The 23,229-nt window shown below is 38.1% G+C and overlaps 1 protein-coding gene across 1 annotated transcript; it reads right to left on the reverse strand.

Moving 5' to 3' along the window:
• Window positions 1-4,075: 4,075 nt before the first annotated feature.
• LOC145067913 (E3 ubiquitin-protein ligase RMA1H1-like) lies at window positions 4,076-4,774 on the reverse strand. The gene has a single exon (XM_079014939.1). The coding sequence runs from the start codon at window positions 4,772-4,774 to the stop codon at window positions 4,076-4,078; it is 699 nt and encodes a 232-aa protein (XP_078871065.1).
• Between the last annotated feature and the right edge of the window lie 18,455 nt (window positions 4,775-23,229).

Consider the following 23,229-nt stretch of genomic DNA (forward strand, 5'->3'; position numbering starts at 1 on the left):
TTTCAACACATTAAGGTTTAGAATTTAAATATACATCAAAATTAAACCATTTAATCAAAATTTAAATTCCAAAACTTGAGGGCAAGTTTTGAAACCTTTTTCAAAACATTAGGGTTTCAACTATTTAAATTTCAAAACAACAAAACTTTTGGGTTCAAATTTAAACTATAAAACCTAAAGGGCAAAATATGAAACTTTTCATAACAACAAGGATCAAATAACAAATAATCTAAATTAACAATTAATCACATAATTATCCATATTTGATTTATTTAATGATTTCTTGCAAAACAATTTATCAATTTACTCAAAATAATTAATCAATTATCACATAAGGAAACAATTATCTTATTAATTGATAAATATCTTCAATTAGATCAAAATTATAGTCAAATATATCATATGATCGGGTTAATATTGATCTAACATGATAAGGTAACTATCCATAAGCAAAAACAACAAGAAATCCTGGATATACCTCTGTCTGACGCACCGACTCGCCGAGTCACTCTCTGGAACTCGCGGAGTAGGGCTGACTCGCCGAGTCCAAGAGTGACTCGCCGAGTCAGGTCAAACAATGAGGCCAAAACACGTTTTTCAATTACATCAAGCATCAATACAATAGAAACCAATCTAGGCTCTGATACCACTGATGGGTTTTGGTCATAGGACATCCTATGTACTCATACAAACCCTATTGCTTGGATCTAGGTTTCTCTATTGTACATGCTTTGAATCCAAGACTATAAACCCTAATTCTAGCATATGGAAATCAATATTAACATATAATTAGGTTTAAGATATTACCTTGATTGTTATGTAGTAATAACAATCCCAATTCCTCCTTGAATTGACTTTGGAAGGCTTAGAGTCACAAGTGTCACTCCTTTAATGGCTTACAAACACCAAGAGCAAATGGAGAAGGTATAAAGAGAGAGGAGAGAGGTAGGAATTCGTCCTTAGGACTTCTTCGGAAGGCTTAGACGAATTCATGAGCCTTAGGGGGTTTATATAGGTGTAAAGATTAGGGTTTTAGTCCTTATCCTTATCTAGTTGCTTGCCCACCAAGTAACCATAAGATAAGTCTTAGAAAAACCCTTATCTCTTGGTCTTGAACGATTTCAAGGATATCCTTATCTTTGAATTCGTCCATCCTTTAACAAGGATAACCATTGCCCTATTTTGCAACTATCATATAATTACAATTCAGCCCCTCTAGTTTAATTAATTACATTTGATCACAAAATTAATTCTTAATTAATTATTGACCAATATTAATTATACAAATATGATTTCTCCTTCAATATATTATTCTTATAACATATTAATAAATCATAATAACCTCTCTCTCTTTATTTATTTCTCCAATCAATTTGCTTTGGTGAAGGCAACCCAAAAGGACCATGCACCATCGGGTCAAGTACATACCAAAATAGTTATGGACTTAGACACTAATCCAACAGAGACTCCCTCCTTTATTTAAAGGTTGGGCTGTGTTTTGTTTTGGTTTAGGTTCCGTCATAGTTTGTTCTCCACCACTATTCTTCTTAACCGTGCTTTCTTTTCGAAATTCCATTAGATCTTCTGCCACGACAATAGCTTCGTCAATGTCTTTGACATTTCTCCTCTTGAGCTCGTTGAAGGCCCAATATTGTAGTCCATCCATGAAATAGAAAAGTTTGTCCTTCTCCTGCATGTCGGGTAACTCTAGCATCAAGCTCGTGAACTCGACTATATAGTCTCGGATGGATCCCGTATGCTTTAGCCCACGAAGTTTCTTCATCGCTATGTCTTCAACATTATGTGGGCAGAATTGTCTCTTGATTTGCCTCTTGAATTCTTCCCATGTGTCTATCCTATATAATCCTTTTTCAATATCACCATGCTTTCTTCGCCACCATAGAGCTGCACTCTCGCATAGATAAAGTACGGCTGTATCTACCTTCGTCTTGTCGTCCTTCACTTGACTAGCATTGAAGTAGCATTCCATCGACCAAAAGAATTCGTCAAGTTCTTTGGGGTCGAGTTTACCTCCATACTTCAATGGTTTGGGTGCCTCTGTGTGAGGAAACGTTCTTGCAATAGTCCCTCCAGTAATTGCTGCCTTGCACAGGTTTACTTCGGCTTGTAATGCGTCTACCTTCTCACGGAACTCACTCCGCAGGGTGTTGATAAGTCCAAGGACTTCTTCCTTGATGACACCGATGGTCTCCTTCAATCCATCGCTCGTGTCACTTATCTCAGCAACGAATTGATCGACGGTATCCTTCCATTCAAGGATCTCACCGACGTTAATCTTTGTCCTTGTAAGCTTGTTTTCTAAGCTTGCCAAGGCATCTACCTATTGATCCCTCTTCTTGGACTTCCTTCCTTTCTCCTCGACGACAGGGGGAATGTTGAATACTTCACTTGATGCTTCCATCGTAATGGTCTCTTGCTTGCTCGAACCTGGCTCTGATACCACGTGTCACGGGATGACTCTTTTAGACTAGTCAATACCGTGTGCCACTTAGTGCTTCTCCGACTAAGTCAGGCTAACTTCGACGATCTAGATGTACTAACGAACTTAGGAAGCAAGATTTATGACAAGGGACACTTCAATAAAGCTTCTATTATATAACTCAACTTCTTTACAAGACAACTTCTTCATGGTTTGGATAAATGAGTCCTCCCCCTATTTATAGGAACCTTACACCTCCTCAAATTGAAGTTTCCAGGTCCCGATCATTGATGACTAATCTAGACTCTTCTTATTATATACATAGATTTTACAAGACTCTAGAATATGGTAGACTTGTATACGATGCTCTAGAAATCTCTAAGTCGTCCCGACATTATCCAAATCATTCTTGTATGATCTAGCGTGTTCTAGATCCTTCCAAAGTCTTCCAGGTCGTTCTAGCTTCGTCTAGCGTCCTCTTGATTATTCCGGATCGTTCTCCTTTGTTCCACGGACATCTACAATATTCTAGCATCTTCCAGGGTCTCGTGGAGCATTCCTGATCTCTTCGAAGACTTCTCGAGTATACTTGGTTGTTCCGGAGTTCTCTAGACGATTGTAGAATTTTCCAGAAACTTGGTCCGTGACAACTAGCTAGTCATTGAAATTTGGTAAATTAAAACAAAACGACTTCAAAGAATTTAAAAGAAAAAGTTAATTTGAAAAATGTTATGAATAGGGTGTAAAATTGGTATATACGTCGTGATAATTTCGTGTTATATTTTCGTGCTATTGTCGTGTGAATTTCATCCTTTCGTGTCAATGTTTAATCTGAACACGACACGGCACGACACAACATGACGTGGTATATTATCTCAATCTTTTATTTTGTCGTGTCATCTATTGGCACTCCTAGATCACAACTAAATACTTCTAATTAATAACAAAATATTACCGGTAAGATAATACATAGCATGCACAAATATACATAATGATCTAAAATTTTGTATAAAATGTTAATTTGAGTAAAATACAAATCCTAAACTTTAAACTAAAATGATTTTAGTTTTTATGGTATTATATATTATTATTATTATTAAGGTGCAGATTATATTTAAGAGAAGAAATATAATCAAATTTAAGTTAAATGCTTGAATACCAATGTTGAATGACTATTTTCACAAATAAACCCCATTTCTGCCAAAAAAAAAAAAACAAAAAAACAAAAAACAAAAAATAGCTAATTCGTTTTTTCAATGAACCTGTTTAGCAATTTGTGACTGTGTTCTTTTTTGTTCACCAATCTGCTCACAACTCCTTTGCTAAATTTTAAGAACTGAAATACGTGATATGTCAATGCATTTGTCGCTGTTATTCATATATATTTCTAGTACCGTAACATTTCTTTTGAATATTTTTCAGCCCTGAATATTATATGGATTTATAAGTACAAGCTTCGTGCTTTCAGGAGAAATAAGTCCTTGCGAATTAGTTCTAAGTCTCACTTTTAAGTGTCGAAAAATTGTCTAAATCTACACGCGCGTGGATAAAGCAAGTACACAAGAAGATGAAAGAGACGCTTTAAAGCCTACGGAATGTAGAGAACACATAAGTAGAAGTGAATGAAATACCGATCTAAGTAAACAAGAAAAGACAGAATATTATACAACACAACAAGAAAGTGTAAATTCTGCTAAGCGATCTATCAGCCTGTGTTGTCTGCAATCTTCTCCGCCTCGTAGTGTTCCCAACTAGATTATATGAATTGGGAGTAGCAAATAAAGGTGATTCCAAGTCTCCCAAAATCCTCCCAGACACCATTTCCCCAAGCATCCCAATTGTTGGACTTGGAACAACAACAGCATCCATTAACATATCACCTCGGTTAGGCATAGATAGAGGGGGAGGTGCATGTCGTTGATAACCACCACGACGACTAAGTTGCTCAACTCGTGTGCTTAATGGATTATATCTTGGTGTTGGAGGCCTCGGTGGGATCATCATAGGATCCTTTTCTTCAGTACCATGATTAATGGTGGTTTGGCAAGGTCCGTATAATGGAACTATGGTCTTTTGTGAGACTTCAGTTTTGCATACTGGGCACTTTGCGTTTTGAGCTTCTGGGGTTTCCGATGATGTATCGTTCTGCTGAATCCATTTGTAAATGCAGGGCCAGCAGTATAAGTGACCACAAAGTGTCACTACGGGTTCTTGGACAGCATCAAGACAGATATTACATTCAAAGCTGCCTGAAACACTGTTTTTGGACTCATCAACGCCTTTATCACTTGATTTATCCTCTGTGTAAAAGGTGGTTTGATGTGCAGTTTGCATGGTAATTCTTAATTGTGGTCAGAATGCTTTTGATGGATGGATGAAATGGTTATGAAGTTGTAGACTTGAAGCAGTGTGTTCTTATAGATGTTGACAAATGTAGATAAAGAAGTGGTCTTCTTTTTTAAGGAAACATGATGATTTCTTTTTCAAACTTCCGAATGCCTCTCCTTTTCCATTCAAAGTGATGTTGTAGTATTTAAAAACAATTAGTTGATCTACTCCAAAAAAATAAGATTTTTTTGTCAAATATAATTAGTTTGCTAAATACAATTTTATGGTTTTTTTGAATTCATTTTTTTCACTTGTTATTTTGTTGGTTTTATAATTTTATTAAATTTTATATAATATTTTAATATAATAAGTATAATAAATATAGTAATAAATTGATATCAATTTCATTAATGAACTTATCTTTTAATTTAAAAATTCTTAAATTAAAATTGATTAGTTTTTTGTTTATTTACTTAAATTATTTGTTTAAATCTAAAAGATAAAAAAAAAAATTTAGTAATTAATTGTTTTTCTTATTTTCTTATATATACAATGTTCTCAAATACTTAGACATTCGTATTTTAACTTTTTTTTAATTAACCCAAGTAATACATGGGTTTTATAGTTATTACATAATATTTAGAAAAATATTCATTTTGATACATGATTTAATTGGAGTTTTCTACCTAAGGATGTTACTTATGTGACCTGATACAGATTCAAAGTTAATATACATGCCATTAAGAATTGTCGGTTACATGTCATTTAATGAAATGGCTACATGTATTACCATTTTCATGAATTGTTTTAAATAAGCCTATTTCATTTGTTATTCTTCTCTTTCGTCGTCCTCATTCACTGAAAACCTTTACTTCCCACCAAAGTTCCTGTCAAGTGTCGATGGCAATATTCATCTCAATCAAAGTTCATTTCCAAGGTATGTTCATCAACAAACCTTTTTGCTACTCTGATGGTATTTATCATGTGTTCGAGAATATCGATTTTGTTGGTGTAACATCCCAAAATTCAATGCTAAAAATTTCATTTTAAAATAAGATATTACATAAAACCATCAGTACAAAAACATTCATTATAATATTTCATGACAAACCAATGTGTCAGTAATCAAAACATACTATCATAAAACCATATCAAAGTGTAATCCCAAAGATCTCATGTGCAGAAAACATAGTGTGATGCACTGCAATCGAGCCGACTCCTTTCCTTGAAAACAAGATACCTGAAACCAAAACTGAAAATCGTAAGCACGAAGCTTAGTGAGTTCCCCAGATACCACATACCATACAAACTAACTGATCCATACATGCCATACATACCCAAGAACCATACATAACCAACATAATGATAATCAAGTAAGGTGCTATGTGCCAAACATAGTCTTGCTAAGGTGCTATGTGCCAAACATAGTCTTGCTAAGGTGCTATGTGTCAAACATAGTCTTGTTAAGGTGTTATGTGCCAAACATAGTCTTGTGGTTATGACACGGGCCGCACGTGGTCGTCCTGGTCAAGCCTGGGGCCACTCCCTGGGTCTTACAGACAAGTGCCAAGGGCCACCCTCTGGTCTTTTATGCAAGCATCATAAATACAACCATACATACTACTCTATTAGGCTACTCCGCATATAGTGTTCCAGGAGCCACCTCCTGGTTTTTCATACACAATAGCGTACAGTGCGCCAGGAGCCACCTCCTGGTCTTTCATACATATTGTGTAGGGCTAACCCCCGGGTCTTCCTATCATACATAATAACATACAGTGTGCCAGGAGACGCCTTCTGGTCTTTCATACATATTCCCTAGGGCTAACCCCCGGGTCTTCCTGTCATACATAGACTAAATGGGTTGGCACTATGGCTGTAGACCCATATAAACAGTGAGGAGACTCACCTCACACTGCTGAACTTTGCTGATGATCCTCTGGCTGCTGATCGACAACTCTCTGAGCCGTTGCTCCACTAGCTCCACTAGCTACTAATATCAACATAACACTTAGTTCCAAACTAAACTCTAGAAGTCAAACTATGTCACAACTAGGAAATTTGATGCCTTGTAAACATAGAACAATGATAACAAATGTGAACCAACAATGTGAAAGCATGTAAGATGCTTATTTCTAATAACAGCAAACTTCAATCAAAAACCTCATACAAGTACTGCAAATAGTCAACAAAGAATTGGAAACCCTAGAAATCCTGGTTTAAGTCCATTCTGGACTAGGATTTCTTTATTGGACCCAATGGGCCAATAAGCTTCCAATTTGACTATCTTGAACCTAAAGCTCTCAAATGGGCCCTAATTGGACTCATATACATGAACCATAATACTTTTGGTCCTTAGGAGCCCAAAATACACTAGGTTAACATAAATGGGCCTTAATAGGTCACAATCAATTTAATTTAGCCCTAATAGGTCATAAAAATCATATTTTTATTTATTTGGGCCAAAAATCACCTAACTTAACCATAAAATGGGCTTAATCATTCGAAGCCAAAAATTTTCTCTTTCCCTCTCCATTTTTAGCCCAAGCCCACAAAGAAAGGAAGAGTTGACTTTGTGGTGCCAACTCATTTTTACCTAATGGACTTCCATGCAAGCTCTCATACTTCCATGTAACAATCCCATCACTCTCTCTCTTCTTCTCCCTTTCTTCCTCTCGGCCGAACCCAAACAAACACACCCACACTTAGCTCTCTCAAGAGGCTTTCAAAGAGATTCTTCCACAAAAAAATCATCATCCAAGGTAAGTTGATATATGATCCATGCTTTAACTCACTTCTTTTCATCAAAAATCATCTCTTAATCCATTCAAGTTCATGATCTTGAATCTTAGAACACCCTAAGTTCGAGGTCCATCCAAGAAACTTGCTAGAGTCGAAAATAGCACCAAACTTCTCCCAATCCTCTTCAAAAACCGAAACTACAACTCAAGGTGAGTTTCATACCCCTTTCTTTTCGGTTTTCATGAGTTTTAGGGGGGAATACAAGAAAATGTGTAGATCTATGTGTATATGTATGCTATGTGTGATTTTATGCATGTATGTGTGTGATTTCATGTGTTTTATGATAAATATGTTAACAAAAGGGTGTAAACCCGAGATCTATGACATGAGAAAGGATGTCATAGAACCCATTCTAGGGTTTAAATTGTCAAAAATACAAAACTTGGGTAACAAATCGACAAGTCACAGTTTCTTGAGGGTAAAAAGTGTCAAAACAGTTTCTATAATCATTTTTCTGAATAATAAAATTTCAAAGGGACTTAAAATGTAAATTTTTAGCTTAATGGGCTAATTTTGGGCTTTTCGGCCCAATAAGCCTCAAAATGTGAAAAATGATAAAGTTTAGTGGCTGAAATGAAATTTTTGATAAAACAGGGGGTAAATAGCATAACAAAGTTATTTTAAGAGTCAAAAACGTTTTCACTATCAAAAAGGACCAAACATGGAAAAAATTTAGATTTTGGGCGAAAACTGTAAAAGTTGTGAAAAATGGGGTTCTAACCGAGAATCACCATTTTGGGAGGGCTGAAGCTGTCCACAAAATAAATTTTCGTTTAAAACTGTGTTTTCATCAAATAAATGATACAAAAGTGTCAAGAAAATGTTTTAAGGACAAAAAAAATGAAATTCTTTTATACAAAAGGAACAAAAGTGTTATTTTTATAAAAGAAGGGTAGTGAAAAGGTCAAATCCCACTTTTAAACAAATTAATTCATTAATTCAAAAGACAAAACCCACAACTACTGACGAAACGAAAAACAAATACAATTCCAACAACAAATATCGTTACAAACGAAGTGATTTGGTCTCGAATCAATACAAAACAACAAGCATTGAACCAAACTATCTAAATAAATACGTGATAACTACGATGAGCAAACTTACAAACTTTGGGCTTGGAAGTTTCAAATCATGCTTGTTGGGCCTTGTTAGCCCATTAACATGATCTTTAGGCCCAAAGGGAATATGCTTATGTGCTATTGGGCCTCCTATGACCCGATTTCATGTAAAAGGACTTTCAATGGCTATGATGTGATATTGGGCCCTAGTGGTCCATTAGTATTGCTAGTGAGGTCAAGAAATCAAATGCGAGTTGGGCTAACGTGCCTTTCGCATTCCTGACAGAATAACGGGACTTCGTACTCCCCTTTTCCTCGTTCGTTAGGCTTACGAGTAATCAAGGTAAACAGATTTAGGACGTAAATCAAGAGTAACCATGGTCGTGGATTAAGTGAGTAGTAGCGGGCGACGCCTTTAAGGATCGTTCAAAAACTGTAGTTATAAACTAGTCATTTTCTAATGCGTGGGTATAACAACTCACAACCCAAATTAATCCAGCGCCACCTGAGAAATCAAAAATCATTCGTCGTGACGGTATAACAATTGAGAAATCACTGTATTTTATATTGGGAAAACATCGGGTTTTCCTGGGAAGTTCAACATTTTCACTTGTGCGATTAATACTAAATTTCAACATTTATACATGTTTTTAAAAATCAATTAGCATATATTTACGGATCTTCACACTTTTTATAGACAATGATCCTTTCAGAAAATATCGGATTTTCTGGGTTTTACAAACTACACAAAATTATTTTATCACAACATTGCTTATGAACTCACCAACATTTCATATGTTGACGTTTTTCAAAATTAACTTCTATTCTCAGGTAACAGGTAAACCGAAGAATAAGTACCAAGTATTGTCAAGGTGTTTTGCTTATGATATCTATCAGACAATTATGTTATGAATTTGTAATGTTTAAAACAAAGTACTAGATGTAAACAATATCAATTGTACTATTTTAATGCATGGTGATGATTTGTGTTATGATTCATGTATATTCATTGTGATGGTATTCAATTTAAGTCACGAGAGCCCTCGGACGTTTCCGCCGTCTGGTTCGGGGGTGTGACAGGTTGGTATCAGAGCTCTGTTTATAGTGTACTAGCATATCTGACCATACATTGATATGCAACTATAAAACAAAAAGAGGGACTAACACAACTTTGAACAAAACAAGTTAAACAAAACGATAAAAACATCTTTGCTTGTGTGCATTAGGAAAAAGAACATAATACCAAATCAAACAAGATAATGCTAGCATCTCGGTTAAGCCAGGACTGTTCCTAGTCGTATCAAGGAGTGGATGTAGCCTGATCAACTACATTTCCTCAAATGCACAACTATCACATGTCCTGAGGAAATCGTGATGACTATGGAACCTAAAAATATACCCCTTTATAACCAAGAATAGAACATCAGCTCGATCTATACAATAATTTTAGTGTCCTAGGAATAATGTTAGCATATTTACACACTCTCGCAGACAGCATGGATGGTTTCCACCACCCCGGAGATCCTTATTTCCCAAACCAGGGGAATAACGGATGGTTGGACGAAGAACCTAAAGCAGAAGCTGAGGACGGACCTGCTGAGCCATTAGTGGAACAGGAGGAGGAGGAAGTCGAAGAAGGCCTCGAGGAGGAACCCAACGATAACGACGAGGGTGATTCGGACGCAGAGTCCGAAGTCATTAACCCCTCTTATATGATTAGAGTGTCTGCTTACCGGGTAGGCCCCACTGGTCCTACACCCCCTGGGGAGTCGATCTTTGGAGGTGGAGCAGACAGCAAGGACAACGACCCCCATTCGACATGTCGCGCGAGTTATTTGACCTGAGGGATGGAGGACCGGCCGATCGTACCCTTCCAGTCATGGTGAGACGACTACGGAACACAGGCGACCTAGCTCAGAGTACCGCCGATCAGGTACGTCAGATGTGGACTAGGGTTGAGCGTGCGGAGCAGGAGATGCGAGACGTCCTCCGAGAGTTCCACATGAGGCAGGTAAGGTGGGAGTCCCGACTCCAGGATACAGAACGGACACGTGGAAGCCATGACACTCCCCGTAGCAAATTCCATGCCCTGGGCAGACATGAAAGAAATGCTGATGGCTGAGTACTACCCTCGTGGAGAAATTCAGAAAATGGAACAAGAGCTTTGGAATCTCACCGTCCGAAACGCTGATATAGATGCATACATATCAAGGTTTAGCAAACTGTCGCTGTTATGCCCTAGCATGATCACCTCATAAGGGAAGAAGATCGAGCGATTCATTTGGGGACTAACCTCCCCGATCCAAGGAAACATGATAGTTGCAAACCCCGAAACTTTCGACAGTGCCAAGAGATTGGCCAAGAAACTGTATGACCACAACAACAAGAAGGGTAAGAAGCCAGTGGAGGCTGAAGGTAAGAACGAAAATGATAGAAAAAGGGAAAGAACAACAAGAGGAATGGGCGTCAAGGCTCCGAATCATCCAAGAGGCGGCAAACAGTGGCAGTTAATGCTGCAACCACTCAAGTTTCACCCACACCGCATGCTCCAGCCTCAGCTGCTCCAAGTGCTCGTAGGCCTTATTCTGGTAATCTTCCTAAGTGCAACAAGTGCGATCTCCCTCACAATGGAGAATGCAGTGAGATGCATTGCACTAGTTGCGATCGGAAGGGGCACACGCCGAAGTATTGCAGGACCTACCCTCCTCAGAACCAACAACAGGGAAACAACAACAACAATAACTGCAACAACAACAACACCGGAAATGGCGGCAACAATGCAGGACCAAGCCACACCTGCTATGGATGTGGAAGGAATAGGCATTTCTGTCGAAACTGCCCCAACAACAACAATTCCGGGAATGGAGGGACAGGAAGAGTGTTGACCATGGGTCAGGGAGAAGTGGTTCAGGATCCCGCAGTCGTCACTGGTATGTTCCTCCTAAACCACACTTATGCATGCATCCTATTTGATATCGAGGCAGAACAAAGTTTTGTGAGCAATAAGTTTAAGCATTTGTTAAAACAACAACCCCAGAAGCTCAATGAAACCTTTACGGTGGAAATGGCCAATGGGAAAACAGAATCCACTGGGGAAATCTATATCGAATGTACCCTAGCCCTAAATCAACACGTCTTTCGAATAAACTTAATGCCTGTTTCCATTAGGATTTTTGATGCGATTATTGGCATGGATTGGTTAAGCCCCCACCATGCTGAAATTATGTGTCACGAGAAGGCCGTTCGCCTTCACCTTCCAAATTATGAAACCCTAATTATTTACGGAGACAAACCCAGCTTGAATCTTCGTCTCATCTCGTACATCCATGCACAGAAGTATCTGCGGAAGAAAGATTTGACGTTCCTGGCGCACATAGTGGATAAATCGAAGGAAGAGGTTAACGTTCAAGACATTCATGTAGCATGTGAATTCCCAGACATCTTTCATGAAGATCTTCTTGGGATACCCCTAGAAATACAAATTGAATTTCGAGTTGATCTTGTGCCAGGAGCTACTCCCATTGCTAAATCGCCTTACCGATTGGCTCCTGCTGAGATGCAGGAATTGTCCCGCCAACACAATGAACTCCTGGACAAGGGATTCATCCAACCCAGCTTCTCGCCATGGGGAGCTCTAGTTCTCTTTGTCAAAAAGAAGGATGGATCTTTTAGGATGTGCATCGATTACAGAGAACTAAATAACCTCACTATCAAGAATCGTTATCCACTCCCACGAATCGACGATCTATTTGACCAGCTCCAAGGAGCTAGTTACTTCTCTAAGATAGATCTACAGTCTGGGTACCATCAACTCAAGGTCCCGGAAGAGGATATTCCCAAAACCGCTTTCCGAACTCGCTACAGACATTATGAATTTGTCGTAATGCCCTTCGGTCTAACGAATGCCCTTGCTGCATTCATGGACCTAATGAATCGAATCTGCCGACCATTCCTTGACAACTTTGTTATTGTCTTCATTGACGACATTCTAGTTTATTCTTGAAGCAAAGAAGAGCATGGATAACATCTCCTACAAATCCTAGAAACCCTGCGAACTGAGAAGATATACGCAAAACTCTCCAAGTGTGAGTTCTAGCTCCGTAGCGTGAACTTTTTGGGTCATGTTATTAGTTAGGAAGGAATACATGTGGATCCTTCTAAGGTCAAAGCCATCGAAGGATGGGCAGTCCCAACAACGCCCACAGAAATTCGCCAATTCTTAGGTCTAGCAGGTTACTACAGGAGGTTCATTCAAAACTTCTCTAAGACCGCTAAGCCACTTACCTCACTTACACAAAAGGGCATACCATTCGAATGGACGGACAAGCAAGAAGTTGCATTCCGAACTCTGAAGAAAGCACTCTGCAGTGTCGCGGTACCATCACTACCAGAGGGAATGGAAGATTTCATAGTCTACTATGACGCGTCAAATCAAGGTTTAGGTTGCGTTCTGATGCAGCGTGGAAATGTGATAGCTTACGCGTCCTAACAACTAAAGACACACGAAGTGAACTATACAACCTACGATCTGGAATTGGGAGCAGTGGTCTTCGCCCTGAAGATCTGGAGGCACTACCTTTATGGTACGAAGTGCACCATCTTTACGGACCACAAGAGTCTCCAACACATCTTGAATCAAAAAGAGCTGAATATGAGTCAACGACGATGGGTTGAACTATTAAACGATTATGAGTGTGAAATCAAGTACCACCTAGGCAAGGCTAACATGGTAGCTGATGCCTTGAGTCGGAAAGAGTACTCTGATCGTCGTGTGAAAACTCTCTCAATAACCATCCAATTTCACCTAACCACTCAGATCAGGGCAGCCCAGTCAGATGCTATGAAGGCGGAAAACAAAACAAGCGAAGCATTACGCGGAATGGAGAAGAATCTCGAGGTGAAAGAGGGGGGAGTATATTATTTCATGAACCATATTTGGGTCCCTAAACTTGGAGGATTTAGGGGGGTAGTCATGAATGAAGCTCATAAGACATGATACTCCATCCATCCGGGTTCGGAAAAAATGTACTTGGATATTAAACAGCACTATTGGTAGCCTAAGTAAAAGTAGAATACCAGAAGCCCTCGGGGTTATTACAGCAACCAGTAATTCCCGATTAGAAATGGGAAAGGATTACCATGGATTTTGTGACCAAGTTACCCAAGTCGTCAGATGGATTGGACACTATAGGGTAATAGTTGACAGAATAACGAAATCCGCTCATTTCCTGCCAATAAAAGAATCCTACAAGATGGAGAGATTGACAAGAACATACATTCGATAAATCATGAGACTTCACGGAGTGCCAGTGTCTATCATCTCAGATAGAGATAGTAGATTCACTTCACGTTTTTGGCAATCACTTTAGAAAGCACTAGGAACCCATCTCGACATGAGCACTGCTTATCACCCACAAACGGATGGTCAAAGCGAATGAACCATTCAAATGCTTGAAGACACGCTTCGTGCATGTGTGATAGACTTTGGGAAGTCCTAGGATACCCACTTACCCTTAGTTTAATTCACATACAACAACAGTTACCATTCGAGCATCAAAGTTGCTCCTTTCGAGGCACTGTACGGACGCAAGTGTAGATCATTGTTGTGTTGGGCTGAGGTAGGAGACACCCAGCTAGCAAGAGAACTGACATCAGACAAGACATTAACGAGACCGGAGATCATACGTGAAACCACGGAAAAGATAGTTCAAATCAGAGCTCGACTACAAGCATCACGCAACCGACAAAAGAGCTATGCTGATAAACGGCGAAAGCCCTTGGAGTTTCAGGTCGGGGATCGAGTGCTGTTAAAAGTTTCTCCCTGGAAAGGATTTATTCGTTTTGGAAAGCGGGGAAAATTGAATCGACAATACATTGGACCTTTCGAGATTCTTGCCCGAATTGGTCCAGTGGCGTACAGACTACAGCTACCCGCTGAGCTCAGCAGCGTACACCCCGTGTTCCATGTCTCCAATTTAAAGAAGTGCCTATCCGATCAAACTCTCGTCATTCCCCTTGACAAAATTGAAATCAACGAGAATCTCCTGTTCGTTTAGGAACCAGTGGAAATCATGGACGTGGAGGTGAAGCGTACCAAGCAAAGTCGCATTCCGATTGTGAAGGTACGGTGGAACGCTAAGCGTAGGCCAGAATTCACATGGGAACGCGAAGACCATATGAAGCAGAAGTACCCTCACCTATTCTCACATTCTCAAATCTAGCTTTCAAAAGAATTTTGGGATGAAATTCCCTCTAACAAGGGGATGATGTCACAACTCGGAAACTCGATGCCTTGTAAACATAGAACAATGATAACAAATGTGAACCAACAATGTGAAAGCATGTAAGATGCTTATTTCCACTAACAACAAACTTCAATCAAAAACTTCATACAAGTACTGCAAATAGTCAACAAAGAATTGGAAACCCTAGAAATCCCGGTTTAAGTCCATTCTGGACTAGGATTTCCTTATTGGACCCAATGGGCCAATAAGCTTCCAATTTGACTATCTTGAACGTAGAGCTCTCAAATGGGCCCTAATTGGACTCATATACATGAACCATCATACTTTTGGGCCTTAGGAGCCCAAAATACACTAGATTAACTTAAATGGGTCTTAATGGGTCACAATCAATTTAATTTAGCCCTAATAGGTCATAAAAATCATATTTTTATTTATTAGGGCCAAAAATCACCTAACTTAACCATAAAATGGGCTTAATCATTGAAAGCCAAAAATTTTCTCTTTCCCTCTCCATTTTCAGCCCAAGCCCACAAAGAAAGGAAGAGTTGACTTTGTGGTGCCAACTCATTTTTACCTAAAGGACTTCCATGCAAGCTCTTATACTTCCATGTAACAATCCCATCACCCTCTCTCTTCTTCTCCCTATCTTCCTCTCGGCCGAGCCCAAACAAACACACCCAAACTTCACTCAAAAATTCTCTCAAGAAGCTCTCTCCATTTCTCTCCAAATTTTTGAGATCTAAGAGGCTTTCAAAGAGATTCTTCCACAAAAAAATCATCATCCAAGGTAAGTTGATATATGATCCATGCTTTAACTCACTTCTTTTCATCAAAAATCATCTCTTAATCCATTCAAGTTCATTATCTTGCATCTTAGAACACCCTAAGTTCAAGATCCATCCAAGAAACTTGCTAGGGCCGAAAATAGCACCAAACTTCTCCCAATCTTCTTCAAAAACCGAAACTACAACTCAAGGTGTGTTTCATACCGCTTTCTTTTCGGTTTTCATGAGTTTTATGGGGGGAATACAAGAAAATGTGTAGATCTATGTGTATGTGTATGCTATGTGTGATTTTATGCATGTATGTGTGTGATTTCATGTGTTTTTGTGATGAATATGTTAACAAAAGGGTGTACACCGGAGATCTATGACATGAGAAAGGAAAAAAAAACTAATCTAAGCTATTTTACACCAAACAAGTCAAGAATGATAGCATATAAGGTTATGATGAACATATTCTAACATAAAACCCATTCTGGGGTTTAAATTGTCAAAAACACAAAACTTGGGTAACAAATCGACAAGTCATAGTTTCTTGAGGGTTAAAAGTGTCAAAACAGTTTCTATAATCATTTTTATGAATAGTGAAATTTTCAAGGGACTTAAAATGTAAATTTTTAGCTTGATGGGCTAATTTTGGGCTTTCGGCCCAATAAGCCTCAAAATGCAAAAACTGATAAAGTTTAGTGGCTGAAATGAAATTTTCGATAAAACAAGGGGTAAATAGCATAACAAAGTCACTTTAAGAGTCAAAAATTCTTTCACTATCAAAAAGGACCGAAAATGTAAAAATTTTAGATTTGGGGCGAAAACTGTAAAAGTTGTGAAAAATGGGGTTCTAACCAAGAATCACCATTTTGGGAGGGCTGAAGCTGTCCACAAAATAAATTTTCTTTTAAAACTGTGTTTTCATCAAATAAATGATACAAAAGTGTCAAGAAAATGTTTTAAGGACAAAAAAAATGAAATTATTTTATACAAAAGGAACAAAAGTGTTATTTTTATAAAAGAAGGGTAGTGAAAAGGTCAAATCCCACTTTTAAATAAATTAATTCATTAATGAAAAATACAAAACCCACAACTACTGACGAAACGAAAAACAAATACAATTCCAACAACAAATATCGTTACAAACGAAGTGATTCGGTCTCGAATCAATACAAAACAACAAGCGTTGAACCAAACTATCTAAATAAATACGAGATAACTACGATGAGCAAACTTACAAACTTTAGGCTTGGAAGTTTCAAATCATGCTTGTTGGGCCTTGTTAGCCTATTAATATGATCTTTGGGCCCAAAAGGAATATGTTTATTGTAACATCCCAAGATTCAGGTACAACTATTCAATCGTCCTTCTTTCCTCTTGTTATCAAGTTTAGCCCTTTTGAGGAATTATGTGGCAAATGAGTACGTTGGGCGTAGTTGGGAGTACGTTGGGCGTACTCATGCGCTTATTTTGGACGCGTAGTCGCCAAGGTACGCTGGGCGTACCCAGAGTTACGTCGGGCGTACCCGACCCAGGTGCAAAAACCCTAATCTGTCTTGTGCACTATTTAAAGGGTGCTAAGGCTCATTTCTCAGCCTCCATATGAGTGAGTGAACCCTATGAGAGAGCCTCCCATTGTCCTTAGTGTCTGTGAGTGTTGTTGGAGCTAATTGTGCATTGGTGACTTAGTGAAGAAGAAGGAAAGGAGCTCTTGGAAGCTAAAGCTTGAAGTTCCAATTTGGATCTGAGATCTACAGAGAAAAGGGCTACACTTAGAGGTATAAAGTTCAAAACGTTCCTCTTCTTTTGGTTGTTGTTGCATGTGCCATTTCTAGGGTTAAAAACCCCAAAGGTGGAGACTTTATGAGTGTAAGGTGCTCCATGGTCCAAGATCTGTCCCTTTTCAGTGGTATTAGTGGTTTAGTGTTGGGTTTTAGCCATAAGAACTTTCCTATGTGCGCATGCAAAACCCTAATGCTTGGATCTAGGCTTTCTAATTAAACATGCTTTGAATCCAAGACTTCTAATGACTAATTAGGTATAAGAACAATACAAAATCAGATCTAGAAGTTTACCTTTGAATCTCTTGTTTGATCTTGTTGTCTTGGAGCTCTAGAGTCACAATTATCACTCCTCTAATGGCTTAAAAACACCAAATAGCAAAGATGATGATTTGACAGAGAGGTTAGGGGAGAAATTCGGCCAGTATTTTCTTTCTTTAGAAGATGTCGATTTCCCTTGGCCATGGGGTCTATTTATACTTGTAGACTCCTTAAGGGTTTCACCTTAAACCCTAGTTGGATAATCTTCTCTTAAAGCAGTCCAAATCCTTTCCTTAGATAAGTATTGGACGATTTGAAGCTATCCCTAGCCCTAGAATCCGTCCACTCTTCATCCAATAAGGATTTACAGTCTAAAGTGTAACTATCAAACAATTGACAGTTTATACCCACTTATTTAATTAATCTCTTTAAGTCACCAAATTAATTTTATTATATTAATCAAATAACAATATTATTATTCCTTATATTATTCTCATAATATATTAATAATATTTATTCTCTCATATTAAATCATCCTATCAAGTTGTTGTGGTGAAGGCAACCCAAAAGGACCATGCACAATCGGGTCAAATACTTGCCTAATATAGTTGCAGCCTTAGACACTATTCCAACAGTCTCCCACTTGGATAAGTTTATTAACTATATGCACAAGTACAATTCGATTTGCAATCGTAGCTCTCAAAGACGCTGTCAAACTCTGATCTAATCAATCTTGTCCTTTAGATAAGGGATCGTACAGTCCTCTGTTAGATATCATGCTGACAATTCTATGGAATAATTAGTCAAGCATTTAGGTTTCTCGATCTCTGATTTATTTGACATAGAACTTAATCAAACACATCAATTCAGTTCTGACCGGGCCCGGCACATAAGTCAAATCAAATCATCGAGCGGCCGAGATATCGCTTTTACCTTCTTAGGATAAAAGTTACAGATAAACTTCGACTTATATGCATTTACTTATTCATTAACCAACTATACACAACAATGCGTTTTATAACACCGAGTTACTGATGCGTTTTCGCATTATCAATGTACAATCAATTAATAAATAACAAACCATATATCTAGGTTTTAAGACTATATGATATTATCGTCTTGCGATCACCCTTTTATATCATATTCCATAAGGTGATTCCAGCAAGCACGGGTTTGTTCCAATGCTCAAAACCAGTTCATAAGCACTCATGAACGTCGCAACAATCTTTTGCCATGTCTAATACCATTTAGACAATCTACGCACCAATTCACGACAATCTTCATTCATATCTACCTCCAACATATGAACGATTGTGGACAATTTTGAATAATTCGATTATTCTTAATAAATTCAATTATTCTAGAAGTCAAAACATGCAAAATGAAACAATAGTTAAACAAATAACATAAGACAGTAACATTGCTCATAAATAAAACTCCTTTATTTAATCATCAAATGTTAATTACATTTATCTATTACACGTTTCTAATACTACTAATCTATGCTAATATCATCCTTCAGCCCAATACTCCTAGCATGCTGCAAGTGTTTAACCTTACTCAGTCCCTTCGTAAGCGGATCTGCTGGGTTATCTTCTGATGATATCCTCTTCACTACGAGTTGTCCTTCTTCTACATGATGCCTAATAAAGTGATATTTTCTGTCGATATGTCTACATCTACCATGATCCCTCGGTTCCTTGGTCAAGGAACCGCTCCTTCATTATCACAGAAAATCTCCATGGGCTCCTTTATGGCAGGTACAACTCCAAGATCACCGATGAAGTTCTTCAGCCATATTGCCTCCATCGACGATTCGTTCGCTGCAATGTACTCTGATTCGCACGTTGAATCAGCTACGGTTTCCTGATTGGAACTTTTCCATGTCACTGCTCCTCCATTCAGGGTAAAGACCCAGCCCGACTGCGAACGGTTTTTGTCCCTGTCGGTCTGAAAGCTGGCGTCACTATACCCTCGCACCTTCAAGTCATCACTCCCTCTGAGGAGTAAGAACCATTCCTTCGTCCTCCGAAGGTACTTAAGGATATTCTTCACCGCAATCCAATGGGCTTTACCAGGGTTCCCTTGATATCTACTAACCATGCTCAAAGCAAAGGCTACATCAGGGCGAGTACAAGTCATAGCATACATGATTGAGCCAACTGCGGAAACGTATGGTACTCGGCTTATTTCTGCTATTTCAGCTTCGGTACTCGGACTTTGAGTCTTACTCAACTTGGCATTACTTTGTATCGGTAATTCTCAATTCTTTGAGTTTTCCATACTAAAACGTTTTAGTACCTTCTCTAAGTAAGTGTTTTGACTAAGTCCTATTAGTCTCTTACTTCTTTCTCTCACTATCCTTATTCCCAAAATATAGGAAGCCTCTCCGAGGTCCTTCATAGCGAAGCACTTCCCGAGCCAGGACTTAACTTCCTGCAAAGTCGGGATGTCGTTTCCTATGAGCAATATGTCATCAACATATAGAACGAGGAAGCTTACTATACTCCCACTGGCTTTGACATATACACACCATTCATCTTCGCTTTGTACAAATCCAAACTCTTTGACTTTCTCATCGAAGCAAAGATTCCATCGGCAAGACGCTTGCTTAAGTCCATAAATGGACTTCTCAAGCGTACACACTCTATTCGGATGCTTCGGATCCACAAATCCCTCTGGCTGAGCCATGTTAACATCCTCAGCCAACTTTCTGTTAAGGAAAGCAGTCTTGACATACATTTGACAAATCTCATAATCATGAAATGCGGCAATAGAAAGCATCACTCTAATAGATTTTATCTTCGCAACTGGTGAGAAGGTCTCATCATAGTCAACTCCGGGAGTTTGAGTAAAGCCCTTCGCAACCAATCGCGCTTTATATGTGAGTACGTTTCCATCCACGTCGGTCTTCTTCTTGAAGATCCATTTGCACCCAACGGTCTTACGTCCGAGCACATTATCAACCAAATTCCAAACTTGGTTATCATACATGGATTGGATCTCGCTATCTATTGCCTCTTTCCATTTCACAGACTCCGAGCCTGCCATGGCTTCCTTATAGCTATTAGGTTCATCAAGATTTATTAGTGTACCATCACTAATATACGTATCCCCTTCGGTAGTAATATGAAAACCATAAAACTAGGGTTGAACTCTAACTCTTTTGGAACGTCTAAGAGGTAAGGACTCGTCAATCGGTTCAACCAGAGTTTCCTCCTCGGGTTGAGTGCCAGCGGTAGAGGTTCCTTCATCTATCGACTCTTGAATCTCTTCAAGTTCGATTTTCCTCCCACTGTCTCCTTGGCCTATGAGTTCTCGCTCTCGGAAAACCCCTCTCCTTGCAACAAAGACAACATTGTCCTTCGGTCTATAGAAGAGATATCCAAAGGATTTATGCGGGTAGCCGATGAAAATACATCGCTCACTACGAGGTTCGAGCTTGTCGTGAGTATCTCGTCTTACGAAAGCCTCGCAACCCCAAACCTTGATATGTGCTAACGAGGGAGCTTTCCCTGTCCATATCTCGTGAGGTGTTTTGGCAACCTTCTTAGTAGGGACTCGGTTAAGGATATGGGCGGCAGTCTCTAAGGCATACCCCCAAAAAGAGATAGGTAGTGAAGCACGACTCATCATAGAGCGAACCATATCCAATAAGGTTCGATTACGCCTTTCTGCCACACCATTCAATTGTGGTGTCCTGGGTGGCGTCAATTGTGAAACTATTCCACACTCCTTGAGATAATCGTGGAATTCAAGACTTAGGTACTCTCCTCCTCGATCGGATCGAAACATCTTGATTTTCCTGCCCAATTGATTCTCCACTTCATTCTTGAACTCTTTGAACTTTTAAAAAGTTTCTAACTTTTGCTTGATCAAATAGATATACCCATATCTACTATAGTCATCGGTAAAAGTCACGTAGAAGCGGTTCCCATCCTTCGTGGTTGATCTAAACGGTCCACATACATCGGTATGTATTAGGTCCAATAGACCCTCACCCCTTTCACACGTACTCGTGAAGGGTGACTTAGTCATCTTTCCAAGTAAACAAGATTTGCATGTGTCGTCTTCCCTAAGGTCGAACGACTCCAACACTCCATCCTTTTGGAGTTGGGCTATGCGTTTCTTGTTGACATGTCCAAGACGACAATGCCACAAGGATGCTCTATCCATACTATTGGAAGAATCTATGTTCAAAACATCATTTCCTAAGTTATCAACAGTTATAACAGTTTCATATATTCCATTACATGGTATAGCTTCAAAATAAAAAACACCATTTAGATAAGCTAAAATAGAACCATCTCTAAATATTATTAAAAGAAAACTCTTAATTCACCAATGAAGCAATCAGGACCCTTGATTGCATTTCAATCCTATGTTTTCCACCGTTAGATTAGATTGCTGACATCATCATCTTCAAATAAAATTCAAACATAATTACATTTAATTATAGAATCTTTAATAATTATAGAATCTTTAAATTCAATAATTACATTATCAATTAGAGCATATCATTCTATTTATATACGATATATTAGTTTCTCTAATTAATATTGTTCCTAATTTAACTCCCTTATTTATAGCTTATGGCTTCAAAATTCAAACCCGTTTAGTTTTTATTTAATTTTTATTTTTGAAAAAACTCAATAAATAAGCATATCAATAATTTGGTAATTAACCTATAAAATCTAATCTAATCCTATTAAATTAGCAAAATATTTAAGAGTTAAAAATAAAGTCAATATTATTTATAATTTATCTCCTTGTATATCCCACGTAAAATAAATCAATTTGAGATAATGGTTTTGAATTTAAAACTCATTAATTAAGCAAGTCAATTAATTTGATTTTTTTATTCAAGATAAATGATATCATTTTTTTCCAGATGAATAACCGAAAATCTCTAAGATAATATTTTAGAATCCCATTTTTTTTGTAAGATAATGATTTCCTTATTGAAAAACAACCTATATATACGATTACATTGAAGTTGTTCTTCTAACGATTTTGGATTGAGTCGTATGATTTACAGTTTTCTTCTTCAACGGTCTTATTCTATAATTCTTTTTTCTAGGTTTTTTCTTTACCCTGTTCTCTTTCTTCTTCTACAATTTCTTGTATGTACTTTGTTCTTATTACTTGTTATTACTGTATTCCTGTTGAGAGGTCATGAAAAAAATTAATCAATCTACTTTAAGTATATTAGTTTCATTCTTTTAGTTATAGAAACAAAATTATATCCTTTATATTATTTTTTTTAATATGCTGACCTATGTTTGTCAAGAGAAAGCCATAAAAGTCGTTTAAACGTATGATGACAAAACTCGTGGAACGGACCGAAAGCAAGATGAAGAAGTTTTTATTGTTACACTTCAATTTGCATGAACAAATACATATATCTTGTTCGAAGTTTTTCAATAATTCTTTTATAAACATTAAAATATTATTAACTTTTAGATTGACATATGAATTTATTTTCTACATTTAGGATGTTGTTTTGTTTACTGGTGATAGCTCCACACCTGCTTCGAATCTTGA

This window comes from Lactuca serriola, chromosome 8 (genome assembly GCF_051521515.1).
Source record: "Lactuca serriola cultivar US96UC23 chromosome 8, Lser_US96UC23_V15, whole genome shotgun sequence".
Lineage (NCBI taxonomy): Eukaryota > Viridiplantae > Streptophyta > Magnoliopsida > Asterales > Asteraceae > Lactuca > Lactuca serriola.